Source organism: Pelophylax lessonae, assembly GCF_965119305.1.
Source record: "Pelophylax lessonae genome assembly, chromosome: 7".
Taxonomy (NCBI): Eukaryota; Metazoa; Chordata; class Amphibia; order Anura; family Ranidae; genus Pelophylax; species Pelophylax lessonae.
The window spans coordinates 95450285-95467712 of NC_138774.1; the positions used below are offsets into that span (position 1 = coordinate 95450285).

A 17428-nucleotide genomic window follows, 5' to 3' on the forward strand; every position below is an offset into this window, starting at 1 on the left:
GTGTAGCAGCGGGGAATAATTGTAAGTATACAGGTTGGCGCAGCGGTCAGGTAGATATATGCCAAGATATTTCAGTTTAGATTGGCACCAAGTGAAGGAGAATGAGGCCTGCAATTGAATGCGCACATTGGGGGGAATCGTGAGGGACAGAATCTCCGATTTGCTATAGTTGATCTTAAAATTAGAAAGATTGTGGAAAAAAAAAAGATAGGGAACTCGCGAAGTTCTGACATAAATCCGCATAGGCGGAGAGTTTGTGTTCGGTGGACCTGATCGTGACTCCCTTAATATCAGGATTCAATCTAATTCTCAAGAGAAGGGGTTCTAAGGTGAGCACAAAAATGAGGGGGCGACAGGGGGCAGCCCTGTCGCATCCCATTAGGAATGGGGAAAGGTCAGGACAGGGAGCCACCCACCTTTACCCTAGCCTCTGGAGAATCGTACAGGGCGGCCAGCCAAAGAAGCGTGTTAGGCCCTAGGCCCAGGTGGTTCAGGACCGCTCTCATGTACATCCAATCCACTCTGTAAAACCCCTTTTCGGCATCCATAGAGAGCAGAAGACAGGGTGGATAGTGAGTCTCTGACTGAACCCAATGTATGATCTGGATGACTCTATTAGAATTGTCTCTGGCCTCTCTACCAGCTATAAAGCCCGCTTGGTCTGGGTGGACAATTCTGGGGAAGATCAGTTTCAATCTGTTAGCCAAAATTCTGGCAAGGAGTTTGATGTCTGTATTCAAAAGTAAGATGTGTCGGTAGCTACTGGGTAGGGTAAGGTATTTTCCTTTCTTAGGTAGGACTGTGATGTGGGCCAACAGAGAATCCCTCGCCATTTAGGATCCCTTCGCTAACGCATTAAAATATAAACACATCGGGGCAGAAAGAAGGGAGTGGAGCTTTGTATAGTATGTGTTTGTAAACCCATCTGGGCCTGGACTCTTGCCCTTCGGTAGTCCTTTAATCGCCGCAGCTAATTCAGATGCAGTGATGGAGTTATCTAGGGTACCTGATTCCTGCGTGGTAAGCTGTGGAAAATCTGCATCCTCCAAATATCGGAGAATGCGTGACTGTTTCTGAGCAAGAGCAGTCCCAGTAGGGGTCTCCGAAAGATTATAAAGGCGGGCATAGTATTCTCTGAACGCTTCCTCAATCTTGGATGGGTATTGGACTAAGGATCCTGTGGTAGTCTGAATTTTGGGGATATGTGTGACTGCGTGTCGGCGCCTTAGCCAACATCCGCCCGCACTTGTTACCAAATTCATAAAATTTGTGGGAAACATTTCGCAAACGTCTGCGTATCTGAGCCCCTAGCAAGGCAGAGAGGTCCTCACGCAACTTCTGAAGCTGTGCCAAGGCCTCGTCTGTCAATTGACGCTTGTGAGTCAGTTCCGCCCATCGGAGCTTATACAGAAGGCAAAGAAGTTCGCTCGTGCGTTCCCTCTTGAGGCAAGAGCCTTGGGAGATGAATTCACCTCGTACAACAGCCTTATGTCCCTCCCAGATAGAGGTAGGGGCAACTTCGTCACATGTATGTTCCGCAAAATAAAGTGAAATAGTGTTTGAGATTTTCTGAAGTACCACTGCATCGTCAAGGAGATTGGCATTCAATCTCCAAGTCCAAGTTTTGGCCTCAGAGGACAAGAGAGAGAGAGGGAGAGGGAAATGGGCGCGTGGTCTGAGAGAGTGCATATACCTATAGTGGCGTCAGTGAGTGAGTTTAAAAAGGCCTGATCGACAAGGAGAAGGTCTATGCATGTGTATACATTATGCGTAGCCGAGTAGTAGCTCTAGTCCCACACAGAGGGATGTAGCAACCTCCAACAGTCCACCAGTCTGTGAGTGTAGGGTTTTCTGGAAACGTTTAGGAGGGAGAAGGATTGTGCCAAACGACCAGAGGAAGTGTCAATGGTCGAACGACCAGAGGAAGTGTCGATGCGGGGGTCAAGACTCGTATTGAGTCTCCGCCCAAAATCAGCTGTACCTCATGAAACAAAGCTAAGGATTCCAATACTGAGTCCAGAAAAGTCAGCTGTCCGGAGTTGGCTGCTTCTCTAATTAATGTTCTCCTTGCCCTGCCTGTCAGTTTAGGCAGGGCAAGGAGAGCATTAATTAGAGAAGCAGCCATGTCTTGGTAGGTTTGCAGTTGAGCCATACTCTTTCCTTTTTTGGATGATGGATTGAACAGTGCTCCGTGAGATGTTCACAGCTTGGGATATTTTTTATAATCTAATCCTGCTTTAACCACTTTAACACTGCTCACATTGCTGCTACTGCAGCAATGTGGCTCGTTATCGTCCAGCGACGTAAACCTACGTCGCTGGACTCCGCCCCTTGTGGGCGGCGCGTGCGCGTCGCCGGAGGCTCGCTACCGCTGTGTTCAGTCACAGCGGGAGTCGGGCCAGGGGAGGAGCGGCAATCTGTCACTCCTTGTCACTGAGGAGATCCGCCCGCTTGTGTAAACAGAGCGGGCGGATCTCCTCAGTGACAAGGAGTGACAGATTGCAGTGTTCAGCATAGCTGAACATGCGATCTGTCCTTGTGTCACTCAGTCACCTCCCCCCCCCCCACACGTCAGTAAGCACCAGGCATACATTAACCCCTCCCTCTCCAATAAAATTAACCCCTTCCCTGCCAGTGTCATTTTTTCAGTAACAGTGCATATATATAGCACTGATTACTGCAGTAATGTCACTGGTACCCCCAAAAGTGTCAAAAATGTCAGTCAAGGGTCCGATCTGTCCGCCGCAATGTCGCAGTTCCGCAAAAAAAAAACGCAGATCGCCGCCATTACGCGTTAAAAGAAACCCACCAAAAATGACAGAAATCTTTCCCTTAGATAGTAAACGCAATAACTTTTGCGCAAACCAATCAAAATACGCTTATTGTGATTTTTTTTACCAAACATAGGTAGCAGAAAACAAATTGGCCAAAAATTTAAAAAAATTTAGGTTTTTACATTTTTTTGGGGGGGAATTTCATATAAAAAAATGTTAAAAATATTGTTATTTTTTCAAAATAAACGCCTTTTTTTTGTTTATAGCGCAAAAAGTAAAAATCGCACAGGTGATCAAATACCACCAAAAGAAAGATCTGTTTATGGGAAAAAAAGGACGTAAATTTCGTTTGGGTACGGCATCGCACGACCGCGCAATTGTCAGTTAAATTCGCACAGCGCCGAATCGCAAAAAGTGGCCTGGACGTAAGACAGCAAAATCCTCCGGTGGTAAAGTGGTTAAACTTCTCCACAACTTTATCCCTGACCTGTCTGGTGTATTATTTGACCTTCATGATGCTGTTTGTTCACTAAGGTTCTCTAACAACCCTCTGAGGGCTTCACAGAACAGCTGTATTTATACTGCGATTCAATTACACACAGATGAACTCTACTGTATTTACTACTTAGGTAACTTCTAAAGGCAATTGGTTCCACCAGATTTTAGTTAGGGGTAGCAGAGTAAAGGGGGCTGAATACAAATGCACGCCACACTTTTCAGATATTTATTTGTAAAAAAATGTGAAAACTATTTTTCATTTTCCTTCCACTTCATACTTATGTGCCACTTTGTGTTGGTTTATCACATAAAATCCCCAAATAATACATTTATGTTTTTGAGTGTAACATGACAAAATGTGAAAAAGTTCAAGGGGTATGAATACTTTTGCAAGGCACTGTACATGTAAAGCATAGCAGCTCAAATGTAGTCATGTAGCTAGAGATACAGGCCATCCACAAGAGATATCCCAGTTACAGGGGGCATCTGGAGGGCTAAGACTGACTGGAGTACTAAGATCTCCTCTCCTTAGTTCTTGGCTCTCATCCCCTCTACCTTGGAGTTTTCAGGGCTTCCACTCTTCTGGTTACATTATCTATATATTAAATTCAGTCCAAAAGATAGAGATTCCATAAGCTGTTTGTGTTCTTGCAGTTTGACTGTAGGCACCATTTAGACTAGTAGTAGTTTGACAAAAAGCACGTTCTTTGTGTGATTTGTCCCTCATGTAATGGCACTAAAATTGTATTTATGATAGTTAAGCACAGTGTAATTATTTACATATGAAATAAAGGCAACTGTGTGTTTCTATTCAGTGCAGTGCTACCAAAAAGAATAAACCAAATAAACACAAATTTAAGCCAGGTACACACGTGCCAAAAGTACATGTGTACCGCTGTCTGTTCAACCGAAGCCGCTCTAACGGTCTTACAGGAAACCAGCATTAGATCAGCGATTGCATCCCAATGGCTACAAGCACTGATCAGTGTATTTTGGCAGAAGAGAGTACCCCTGTCAGAATACAATACAGTGGGAGAGATCTATCAGGTTTTTTTAGTTTAAATATAAACAGTGAAAAAATAAGTATTAAAATTAAAATAATCTGAAAAACAATGGCCAAAGAAAAAAGGGTGGAGGGGATGAGATAAGCTGTGCTAGTTAGGGTTACCCAGGAGAATCAGTGCTCGTAATCATTATACTGTATGATATTTTACAGCTAAAGGTAACACATTTCTGTTTGTATTTCTAGGATTGATATTGTTGATATGGAGCCAGATACTTTCAGGTAACGTACCCTAATTGATATTAAAAAAATAACAAATGCATTCCCCTATATAATTGTTTGGTATTAAAGTATAACTAAATGCAACACTTTTTTTGGGTTTTTGATAAGAGTGGAGAAGGATCAGAACCTATGCCAGCTTGTTATTGCTGTCTGTTTCGGATTTGCCTTCTCGATTTGTCCTGGTAACTGTTATCACCTAGAGATAAAGTGGGGAAAAGAAATGCCTTGTTACCAGAACAGGAATAGATGACATTCTTCCAACAGTAACACTAGATCTGGTGAACCTGGCAACAACCCTGAATTTCCCTGGAGGGATTTTTTTCTCACTTTCTGTTGTAGCTGTTTTACATGAAGTGAAGGGTAATCTCTCTGGTGGGACATGGATGACAAAAAAACTGCCAGGGGTTATAACCCTCCCTTTAGCCTAGTACACACGATCAGATTATCAGACAAAATTTCGTCCATTTTGTGTTGCATACTAGTCTTTTATCGAAAGTGAAGAGGTTACTTTCATACGAAAATTCTCGTACTACAGAATTTTACTTCAGAAGTGATGTAATTTGTTAAATTGTTTTATATGTATTCTTTTGTTTCTGAGCATGCAATTTTTTTCGGACGAAAACTGTAGTGATTTTAAGTAAGTTTTTGTTGTTTGAAAATTCAAAATCGGCTGTCGAAAACACTATACTAACGATCCAAAAATCGTCAGATCGTTCGTGGGACCAAATTTTACTCCTGATTATCTTATTGTGGGTACGGGCCTTAAAGTGTTACTAAACCCACAGTAGTAAAATTAGTCTGTATATGCAGTAAAGCATGCTTGTTCTACTCACTGTGGAACCTAAGGGGTTAATCCTTTGCATTGATTATAAAGGCTGTCTTTCTGATCCTCCTCCTCCTTCCACTGTCTCAAAAAAATGACCTGATATTTACAGAGCCAAGGGATTGGCTGCGCATGCTCAGTTTTGTGTGTATTGCTAGAGAGTTTTTTTTTTTTTTGGGAGAGTACATGTGATCAGCACAGGGCCAATCAGCACTTTCCAGACAGAGGATCAGGGGAGAATGAAAACTCCTCCTACAAGCTTTACTAGGAACTGATACAAGTCACAAGGCTGCTATATACTGCTGATGTGAAAAAGGTATTTATCTTTTTATATTTTCTCTAAAACAATTGCATGTCTATGTTCTACGTACTGTGGGAGACCAGCTATAGTGAATGCAGGTTCTGGGTTTAATAACACTTTAACTATATACAAAATGAAAGAAAACAATTGGCTTTAGTTTTACTTTAAAGCTGAGTTCCGTCCTCGGAAACGTTTTTGAGATAAAAATACCCCCGGGACAGTCAGGGCTAGTGCATTTCAGAATGGATTGCCTCTGAACTGTCCCAGGTTGCACTTACCTTTTAGAAGAAATACTTACCTTGAAAATTTTTTGTCCAGCGCTGCCATCTCAGGTGTGGGCAGCTGAAGCCAGGGCGTCCTCTTCGGTGTCCTCTTCGGTCCCAGAATGCCCTGCACCGACCCCGCTCGTCACTTCTGGGGCAGGCGCGCCATCCCTGCACAGCTTCTGGGCATGCCCAGAAGCTGTTTAGCAGGGAAAGATGTGCCTGCCCCGGAAGTGACGAGCAGTGGCCGGTGCAGGCGCATTGGTTCCTGGGAGCGATGACATTCAGCTCCCAGGAGTCAATGCAAGCAGGAAGAGATGGCGCGGGCCGCGGCCGCAGAGGGAGGAAGTGGAAGAAAGGCGAGTATAGTTTCTTCAATAACAAGGTACTGTAAGTAATTGAAAAAAAAAATCGGGACTATCCATTTCTTTTTTTACGTGATTTTCAGCAAGCGGATTGCCCAAAGTGGTTTTTGAGGCTGGAACCCCGCTTTAAAGGATAAGTTCACCTTTCTGAACTTTACATGTTACACCCCCCTCCTTGTGACAGGAAGCTGAGGATCTTCTCCCTGCACTCACTGTCACAATTCAAAGAGAGCACAGATCCCTGTGAATCAATGAACTGCAAGTACCAACAGCCTATGCAACTGTCGGCTTGTAGTTCTCAATGAACTACCAGGGCGCTGTTGCGTGCTCTAGGTAGTTGATTGAAAGCCCTGTCATTCAGTAAACTGCCTGCCCATATCGAAAGTACAGTCAGACAGCTACACAGGCAGTCAGCAGGACTGTGGCATTACACCCACAATCTGCTGATTATGGGTACAATGCTTTACAGGTTCCCAAAAAAAAAAAAAAAAAAGAATAAATTCATATTTTTTTTACCTGCAAAAAATGTGCGTTTTAATTATTTTTTTGTAAAGGTGAACTTAAAGCAGAGGAGCTCTTTGTACAGCATGTTTGCACAATATGGCACACTTGGCTAGTAAAACAACTTCCTCTAGTGATGCAACAGCCCCTTGTTGCCACAGCCATGTTTACCTGGGACTGAAGTCTTCTACCTTCTGTATCGGCTGGCCCAGAATGACATAATTCACATGCAGTCACATGTAATGTAATTTATATCTGTGGGGGAAAGAGAGATGTGCTTTAATGGTAAATGCCTCAAGGACTTTAGTGGTGACATACTTGGCACTTGGTTTTGTCTTGTGTGCACTCCTACTACTGCTATTACTCTAGGTTCACATGTTTGTAGTTGCGGTTGATGTGATCTTCAGGCACTTTTTGCGGTGCGTTTTGCATTTTTTAACATGCTTTTTTTTTTCTTCTCTTTAACAAACTTTGTATAGCTGGTTGTTGAGGAACAGGCTTGGAAGCTGGCCACTGCATCCTTAACAACTGATGAGTCATCAGCTGTCAGTGAATATGAAAACAAGAATTGCCGGCAAATAAAAATAAAAAAATCAGGAAGAAAACGCGTAAACTCCCCCCCCCCCCCCCAAAATCTGTACCAGACCCTTATCCGAGCATGCACCCGGGCAGGTCATGAAAGGGAGGGGACGAGCGAGGGCCCCCTTCCCCCGAACCATACCGGGCCACACGTAGGGGTGCTTTGGGGCAGACCCCCCCCCCCCCCCAAGTGAATGAGTATAGGGTACATGACTCAGTCACCAAAAAAAAAAAGTGTAGTGTGAAAAATGACATTAGGGAGTTTTTGGCAAGTCCTTGATTTAAAAAAACAAAAATAAAAATCAAGGTTCCCTCGATGTAGATCCATCTCCAATCACAACACCCTCTTCCAACGCTGACCCCAAAAAAAGAAAGAAAAAAGCTGACAGCTGATGTTGTATAGGAAACGGCAGCCGGCTTTCCGGGCCGCTATACACAGTTTGTTACAGAGAAAAAAAAACCATGTAAACGCGTATCAAAAATGCAGCACTTGCATTTTTGGTGTGGGTCTATAGTAGTCTATTACATGCAAAACACAATGTGCTGCGGTAAAAAGGTCCCTGACCCTTTCCAAAAACGCATCCGCTGAAGAAACGCATAGATGCGAACGTGTACCATGGAAAACCATGTTAAATGGATTGAAGGGCAGTTTCTACATACTGCAAAACACACTAAAAAATGCATAAGTATGAACCAAGGGAGTTATTACTAAAGAACTGTTGGTGTAGTACAGAAAGGCTGCATCCTTGGATTGGGGCACAGTGAGTGTAATGATCGATGTTATGCTTATCTCTGGGTCCCTAGGGAATTAAAACATCTTTGCCTTTTACTTTGCTAGGCCAGTGCACTTTCAATCCCTGCATTTGGAATTACAGCCCCCCCAGGTGTAAGCTAAATCTCAAAAAACTTCTCATAGTGGAAGCAGAAATGCACCAGTTTGATTTAAAGAATGAAGCTCTGGATAGCGGGCAAGGAGGTAAAGGCAATGAAGATCTTTACACTTGCTGAGCCCTGATTTAGGAATGTCTGCTAGTCCCATTTCTGGAGTTATTTAATTTATTTTATATAATGGAAAAGAACACTGGAGTGTGGACTGTTTGGACTAATTCCAAAGTGACCGAGAAGAGAGGCAGAGAGAAAGATATGTAAGTACCAGGGTTAGGTGAATGGTTTGGCCAAAGCATGAGTTCGGCCTAACATTTGCCTGTTTCTTCGTTGGCTGAACACCCGAATTTGCAGGGTGTTTGCGCCGCTGAACACCCTGCAATGCACTGCGTGCTGCACTGTGCATTCTGTGCCCTGATTGGGCAAAGCTTTGCTCAATTAGGGCGCAGTGTAAATTGGTTATTAAGGAGCAGGGCCGGGAAGCCGGCCGTGGTGTCCTTAACAACCGATGAGTCATCAGCTGTCAATGGGTTTCCCTGCTAACAGCGAGTGTCCTGGCCCCCACCCTATGTGAAGGAATATCAGGTACATTGTACATAGTTACATAGTAGTTGAGGTTGAATAAAGACAATAGTCCATCCAGTTCAACCTGTGTAGGTGTGTGTGGCCGTAATCACCTCCCATACCCCTGAATGTTCTGATCCTTGAGATGTACGTCCAAGTGTCTTTTGAAAGCAACCATACTTCCCACAGAAACCACCTCGTGTGGTAGAGAATTCTACAATCCTGTAGCCCTAACAGTAAAGAACCCCCTGCGTTGCCTGAGGTTAAAACGCTTCTCCTCTAATCGCATTGTATGCCCTCGAGTCCTCATGCAATCCTTTCGACTGAATAGCTTTTTTTCTATGCTGAGATCACCATTGAGGTATTTATAAATTACTATCATGTCCCCTCTCAGGCGTCTCTTCTCCAGGGAGAATAAATCAAGCAATTGCAGACGCTCTTCATAATTAAGGTCCTCCAATCCCCTAATTAGTTTAGTTGCCCTTCTCTGGACTCTCGCCAGCTCCAACACATCCCTCCTGAGGACTGGTGACCAGAACTGGACAGAATACTCCAGATGCGGTCAGACCAGAGTTTTATAAAGTGGTAGGATTATAGTTTTATCTTTGAAATACATCCCTTTCTTTATGCATGCTAATATTCTGCCGGCTTTGGCAGCTGCCGCTTGACATTGCATGCTATTACTTAGTCTATCCTCTACTAAGACTCCCAGATCTTTCTCCATTTTTGATTCCCCCAAAGGTTCCCCCCCTAAAGTGTATTGTGCTTTTATGTTTTTAGTCCCCAAGTGCAAAACCTTACACTTCTCCACATTAAACCTCATTTGCCATGTCATTGCCCACTCTGTTATTTTGTCCAGGTCATTCTGTAGGATATCTGCTTCATGCCGTGCAGTTATTGCCCTGCCTAATTTTGTGTCATCTGCAAAAACTGATCTAGAACTACTGATCCCGTCCTCAATGCTTTTTATGAATAAATTGAACAGGGTTGGTCCCAGGACTGAGCCTTGGGGGACCCCACTTACCACCTCAGACCAGTCTGAGTATGCGATATTTATTACTACCCTTTGGACACGCCCTTTTAGCCAGTTCCGTATCCAAGAGCAAACCTTGCGGTCGATGCCTGCAGACCTTATTTTATAAATTAAGCGCTTGTGGGGAACTGTATCAAACGCCTTAGCGAAATCCAGTTACACCACATCCACTGGTCTCCCTCTATCTAGCTCACAGCTCACGTCCTCATAGAATGTTAACAGATTGGTTTGACAAGAACGCCCATTCGTAAACCCGTGCTGATTACTGCTGATGATGTTGTCTTGAGCAAACTCTACGATATAGTCCCTTATCATCCCCTCCAGAAGTTTACATACTATCGATGTCAGACTGAAAGGCCTATAATTTCCCGGGACATGCCTCTGCCCTTTTTTGAATATCGGTATCACGTTAGCTTTCCACCAATACCCTGGTACATTTCCTGTCATAATACTGTCAACAAAGATCAGGAACAGTGGTCTAGATATAGTCTTACTAAGTTCTTTGAGTACTCTCGGATGTACGCCATCCGGGCCTGGTGATTTATTTGTGTTAATTTTATCCAGCCTTTCCCTGATTTCACCCTCTGTTAGCCATAGCGGCAAGTCCTGTGTATTACTACTAACCATACAGTCATGGTCAGTGTACCCCTCCTTTTCCTGTGTAAAGACTGAGGAGAAAAAAGCGTTCAGCATGGTTGCTTTTTCAGTGTCCTCTGTAACCATCCTCCCATCATCGTTAATTATGTGTGCAATATGCTCTGCCCTAGTTTTTTTGCTGTTATTATATTTAAAAAATTTCTATGGGTTCTTTTTACTATCCTCCGCTATTGATTTTAGCCATTTTGATTTCGTATTTACTTTTCTTTTTTGCCTCCTTGTATTGCTCGAAAGCCGATACTGTGCCCTCTGATTTATATTTCTTGAAGGCCATCTTTTTACCCCTAATAAGTTTTTTAAAATTACGGTTTAGCCAGCCAGGTTTGGCTTTGTCTCTTCTAAATTTATTTCCCACCGGAATGCACTGCGAGATGCATTTGTTATTTACGCTAAATGTGATCATCCTGTGATCACTAGAACCCAGGTTGTCCTGGACTCCTACCTCCGAGATTAGGTCTGGGTCATTAGTGATCAATAGATCCAGCACTGCATTTTCTCTAGTAGGAGAATCCACCAACTGACATGTAGCTGTCCTGTAAGGTTTCCATGAAAAGACGGGCCTTCTGTGAGTGTGTAGTCCCCTCTTCCCAGTCAATGTCGGGATAATTGAAGTCCCCCAATATGATGACTGATCCCAGTTTTGCCACTTTACCCAACAGTGATATAAATTCCAGCTCTACCTCCTCCCTTTGGTTGGGTGGCCTATAGCAAACCCCCACAATTACTTTTAGCTTTACTTCTTCCCTATGGAGTTCTACCCACACAGATTCTAACTCCGTACTCATCCCTTCCGTAATATCACTCCTCTCTATCACCCTAACATTATTCTTGACATAGAGACATACCCCTCCCCCTCTTTTTCCTACCCTGTCCTTCCGGTACACCGAATACCCTTGGATATTGGCCAGCCTGTCATATGAGGGGTCAAACCAAGTTTCCGTTATTCCCCCAAGGTCTATGTCCTCCTCATGTACTAACATTTCCAACTCATCCATTTTATTACCTAGGCTCCTGGCATTTGCATATACCCCTCTTAGTTTTGTTGAAGTTGATAGTGAATGGTGATTATTTTTATTCCTGTTTGGTCTGAGGTTTTCCCGCACAGACCCCCCAAATTGACGTTATGGAACTACTGTCGCTGCTGACTCTAATACTGCCTTCTGTCCTTTGCTCCCTCCTGACTGACTCTACTTCTGAGCCCTCTCCCCGTCTCCTAGTTTAAAAGCCCCTTCAACTTGGTGGCCATCTTTCTCCCCAAAAGAGCTGTACCATCCCCATTAAGGTGTAGCCCATCCTTACTAAAGAGCTGGTAGCCGACTGAAAAGTCATGCCCAGTTCTCCAGGAACCCGAACCCCTCCTTCCTACACCAGTTCCTCAGCCACTTGTTAAGTTCCCTAATCTCCTTCTGCCTCTCTGGTGTGGCTCGAGGTACCGGCAGTATTTCAGAGAAAACCACCTTGGAGGTCCTATTCCTCAATCTATTCCCTAAGTCCCTGAAATCATTCTTTAGGATCCTCCATCTTCCTCTTACTTGGTCATTAGTGCCCACATGCACCATGACCGCTGGGTCGTCCCCAGCCCCGCCCAATAATCTGTCTACCCGATCCGCGATGTGCCGAACTCGAGCGCCCGGTAAACAACATACTCTCTGGCTACCGCGATTGTTTCGACAGATTGTCCTCTCTGTCCTCTTGACAATTGAGTCCCCCACTACCACAACCTGTCTAACTTTTCCTGAGTCTCGACCCCCCCCCTTCCTGGAGCCGCCACTGCCCTGGCAGCTGGGGGAGGGCACTGGCTCCAGCACTGCCACCCCTGAGCAGATATCCCCATCAACATGCAATTTGGCAAATTTGTTAGGGTGTACCAACTCAGGACTGGCCTCCCTAGCGCTCTTCCCTCTACCCTTCCTAACGGTCACCCAACTGCCTACCTCTGATGCCTGCGTCTCCTCTACTCCTCCTTCCTCTATGCCGGCCCCTGCCAGCGCCTGATGGGTAATGTCCAAGCTCCTTTCGAGGTTGTTGATGCTACGCAGTGTTGCCACTTTGTTCTCCAGATCCAGGATCTGGGCTTCCAGAGAAACAAGTCGCTCACATCTTGCACAGCAGTATTCGCCCTCGACTTGTTCATCAAGGAACGCATACATGCAGCAAGAAGTGCACTGAGTGGCATCCCCAATCCTGTCGGACATTATTACCCTCTACTCTATGGGGATAATTGGTAACAACCTGCTATTCCTTACCCACTCTACCTCTATCTCCCCTGGAACTAACCCTAAGGTACTCATCAGTCGCTCAGATACTCACCAGTCGCTAAGATACTTACCAGTCCTCCCAGGTACTCAGTCGCACGGTCAGTCGCAGAGCACAGTCAGTCACAGAGCACAGTCAGTCGCAGAGCACGGTCAGTCACAGAGCATGGTTAGTCGCAGTCAGTAGCAGAGCATGGTCAGTCACAGAGCACGGTCAGTCGCAGTCAGTCTCAGAGCACAGTCAGTCGCAGTCCACAGGCAGTCACAGTCAGTCGCAGAGCATGGTCAGTCGCAGTCAGTCGCAGAGCACAGTCAGTCGCAGAGCACAGTCAGTCGCAGGTCGAAGTCAGTCGTAGAGCACTATCAGTCACAGAGCACAGTCAGTCGCTGAGCACAGTCAGTCACAGGTCAGTCAGTCACAGATCAGTCAGTCACGTGTCAGTCAGTCACCGTTCAGTCAGTCACAGTCAGTCACAGTCAGTCACAGCTCAGTACCCCTACCCATTCACCAAAAAAGTGTAAAATAAAAAACCAGGAGACAAGTTTTTGACAAATCCTCTATTAAAAAATAAAAAAAAACAGTGTTCCTCGATGTAAATCTATTGTCAATCACGCTGCTCGCCGCACCGCAGATCCGAAAAAAAAAAAAAAAACCGCTTCCGCCTTCTGGACCAGTCGCCGACCAAATGCCTCCTCCATGCTTTTACAGTTTTTATATAGATAAGAGCAGGGCCACCAGGTGACATTGCCAGGTGGCCCCACCCTTACCTATATAAGAACTTTCAAAGTGCGGTGGAGGTACAGACCTATAATTTTTTAATAGCCGGGTTTCCGGCAATTGCAACCGGGAGTCAATTCAAATGGGTTTTTTTTTTCTTTAGAAATGTCATTTTTACTGCAGCAGGTTCTATACATAGTACAGATGTGCCGCTTTACAGGCAGACTAAGGGCCCCTCCCCCCCAAGCACAATATTTAAAGGAATTTTTCATTTCTATTGTTGCACTTTAAGCATCATTAAAATCACTGCTCCTGAAAAAAATATTGTTTTTAGAAAAATGTTTTGCATTGATACATGTCCCCCAGGGCAGTACCTGGACCTCCATACCTCTTTTATGGCCAATTACTTGCATATAAGCCTTCAAAATGGGCACTTTTGATTTTTCCTGTTCGGCTCCCATAGACTTCAGTGGGATTCGCCATTTGGGCTAGACCTTTTCTCCTGTTTGGGAGTTCTGCTGTGAACCGAACATGGGGTAGTTTGGCCCATGTCTAGTTAGTACTGAAGTATTTGTCTTTAGTAATGAAGAGTGTTGGCTATTCATGTCTATTATTTTGTCAGTGTTTTGCAGATATTCAAAAGTGAGGCCCATCCATCTGTATATAAGATGAGCTCCGGAGGCAAGGAAGGACTGAGCCTGTTTGGTATTATTGTGTTTTAAACTTTATGAGGACTCTCTTGTCCTTGTATCTACAGTATAGTGTGTAACACTGACTCTAAAGACCCAGCCATGCACATTCTGTATGTTTTATTTGTTTATTCTTTAAAGGGATTGTAAAGTCATAAGGTTTTTTATCCTAATGCACTCAATGCATTAAGATAAAAAGCAGTCTGTGTGTAGCAGCCCCCTTCAGCCCCCCTAACACTTACCTGAGGTCCGTCTCTGTCCAGCGATGTCCACGAGTGTCTCAGCCGTCCGAGATTCTCCCTCCTGATTGGCTGAGACACAGCAGCAGCGGCACTGGCTGCCGATTCTGTCAATCAAAGCCAGCTAGCCAATCAATGGGAGAGAGGGGGTGGGGCCTGGCTCAGGGCTCAGTGTCTGAATAGACACAGGGAGCTGTGACTCGGGTGCCCCCATAGCAAGCTGCTTACTGTGGGGGCAATCAACAGGATTGAGGGGCCAGTACAGCAAAAGAGGGATGAGAGAAGAGGAGGAGGATCAGGGCTGCCCTGTGCAAAACCGACTGCACAGAGGAGGTAAGTATAACATGTTTGTTATTTATATAGGAAAAAAAAATAATAAATTACAACCGCTTTAAGGGCCCTTTCACACAGGCGTTCAGATCAAATCCGCCTGTCAGTTTTTTAGGTGGATCTGATCGGATCCTCCATGCAGCTCTATGGGGCAGCGGATGTCAGCGGAGACACCTCCGCTGACACCCGCTGCCATCCGCATCCGATCCTGTCCGTGGAATCTGGATGGATGGAAACCCTATTTTTCCATCCGTTCAAGGATCGGATCGGATGAGAGTGGACAGGCGGTCTGCTTTCATCTGATCCCCCATAAAGAGCAGCGGGAGCTGTGACACCTCCCTCTCCGCACTGCAAGCGGAGACGGAGCTGTCATCCGCCGGCTCAGCGGGGATCGGCGGATCGATCCCCGCTGAGCAGCACGGATTCGCCTACGGAGGCGGACCGTGTGAAAGAGCCCTAAGGGTGCAATCACACTGGGGTTGGGTAAACTGAACCATGCCTGAGTTTGATTCTACCCTCTCCCCACAGGGGCTGAACTGTGCCCAGGATTGGTTCATAATGGCAGGGTGAGTGCACCCTAAGAGCTCATGCACATTGCAGCTCAAAGAAGCGTCTCCTACAGACTTTGCAGCTTTTTTGAGCTCTTATTTTTTATGCCTGGAAACTCCCTCCATGTTAGCCAATTTGTCCATGCACATTATGGCTTTTTCATGAGTTTATAGGCATATGCTCTTACAGGCAGAAATTAAAAGCTCAAATGTCTGTAAAATCAGCTTTTTGTGAGCTGCAGTGTGCATGACTTAGACAAATACTACAATAAGGGCACCTGTGTATCCATTAGATTTTTATTCATGGATGTAAAATTACCTGTTCCTGCTTTCACACACTAAAGGAAGCATTGGCAGCACTATATTAAAGATGCCTAGCTTTTTTTATTACATGCAGTAAGAGAATGTATTGCCTGTGCTGTAGGGCTGCAACTAACGATTAATTTGTCTGTCGACTAATCTATCGATTATTTTTACGATTAGTCGACTAATCTAACGATTATTTAAATTTTTTGTTTTTTTGCTTAATCTAGTGTTCTTTCTTTGATTGGTTAAATAATCCTTTGAATAACTTTACAAAAAATGATACGTACAACTTCTAATATAATATTTCAACTTTTATTAAAGTTTTTCCAAAAAATACTTCAATGTGGTTGAAGTTTCAGTGGCAAAAATAAAATGTAAACAACACTTTAACATCAGGCAGGAATAATGCCATTAATTCAAAGCCAAAAGCATTCAAAATGCCATATAAATTATAAAGCACTGCAGTGCTCAACAACACTAACTTGTGCAACTGTGCAAAAATACAAGAGACACATAAAGTGCCAAACACTTTAGGGCATCAGGCATGAAAAATGCCATATCTGCCTAACACTTTAACTTCTTTAAACTACAAGTCAGCTCTCTGCCTTCAGGTAATCTTTTGCTGTATTGGCCATTCTTTTTGGCCATTACTTTTGCACAGTGTTGAGCAGTGCTTTTGTTGGACTAGTTGGCTCCTTTAAAACTTGGTTACTTTTTAGGTATGTTTTCCATATACAGTGTTTGACCAGTATTTTTTTTGGTGTGTGTGTTACTTGTAAATGTAAAACATACCTAAAAACTAACATAGTTTTAAAGGAGCCAAGTCCAACAAAAAGCAAGCACCGCTCAACACTGTGCAAATTATAATGGCCAATACTGAGGCAAGATTACCAGAAGGCAGCCAACAGCCATCTTGTAGTTTAAAGAAGTCCAACAATACAACCCAAGAGAGTACAACAGGTACAGGTTGGGGGCCTGTACCTATAATATAGCATTGCAATGGAGGAAGGTTAGCATATCGACATGCTCTGCAGTTAGGCTTGCTCTTTTTTTAGTCACAATGTTGCCAGCAACTGAGAAAAGCCTTTCAGATGGGGTTGATGTTGCAGGCACACACAAGTAACTCTTTGCCAGCATGGCCAAGATGGGAAACCTCCCTTCATTTTCCTTCCACCATTTCAGTGGATTGTCTTCCTTTGGAATGGCCTGCTCACTAAAGTACATGTGTATCTCATTCCTCACAACTTCACTGTGAATTTCTGGATCTTTGATGTGACCAGTGTCATCCTCACCATTACTGTGGTGTTCATCTGAATCTGAACCGAGCAAAGAGTCCAACATAGACACTTGCCTCTTTTCTGAAAGTTTCATGTCTGGAATCATTGCACTGGCTGACTGAACCTGTTCCTCACATTGACGTTGATGTGTTTGCTCTTCCTCATATCTTCTTTTCTCTTCAAGAGCAAGAGCTTGGACCTTGAGGTGAACTTTTAAACTATCCTCTGCTGCCAGGAATTTTAGCTTGCGGAATCTGGGGTCCAGGGCTGCTGCAATAAGACATATATTTTCTCCTCCGTCATCTCTGAATTTAGTTTCCCTCTCCCATCTTGTGGTCATCTCCTGTGCAGCAACATTTTGGAAAGCCTTGACTGCCGCTGTCTCGCAAATTGTGCTCTGTAGTGATTTCTGGAGGCCTTTTACCAAAGGAGGTAGAGCGGAACCAGTCACATAGGACTCTCCACTCAAGAAAACAGTAGCACACTCAAAAGGCTTCAAGACTTGTTCCACTTCCTCAAGTAAGCTCCACTGATCATG

General features: G+C 44.4%; 1 protein-coding gene across 1 annotated transcript in view; it reads left to right on the forward strand.

Annotated features, from left to right (window-relative positions):
• The window catches only part of MSH5 (mutS homolog 5), a 257259-nt gene that overhangs the window by 89367 nt on the left and 150464 nt on the right, over positions 1 to 17428 (forward strand). Inside the window, exons 6-7 of the mRNA XM_082264441.1 lie at positions 4522 to 4557; positions 14124 to 14206. Of these exons, the coding sequence (XP_082120567.1) occupies positions 4522 to 4557; positions 14124 to 14206 (119 nt within the window). The remainder of the gene's footprint in view (positions 1 to 4521; positions 4558 to 14123; positions 14207 to 17428) is intronic.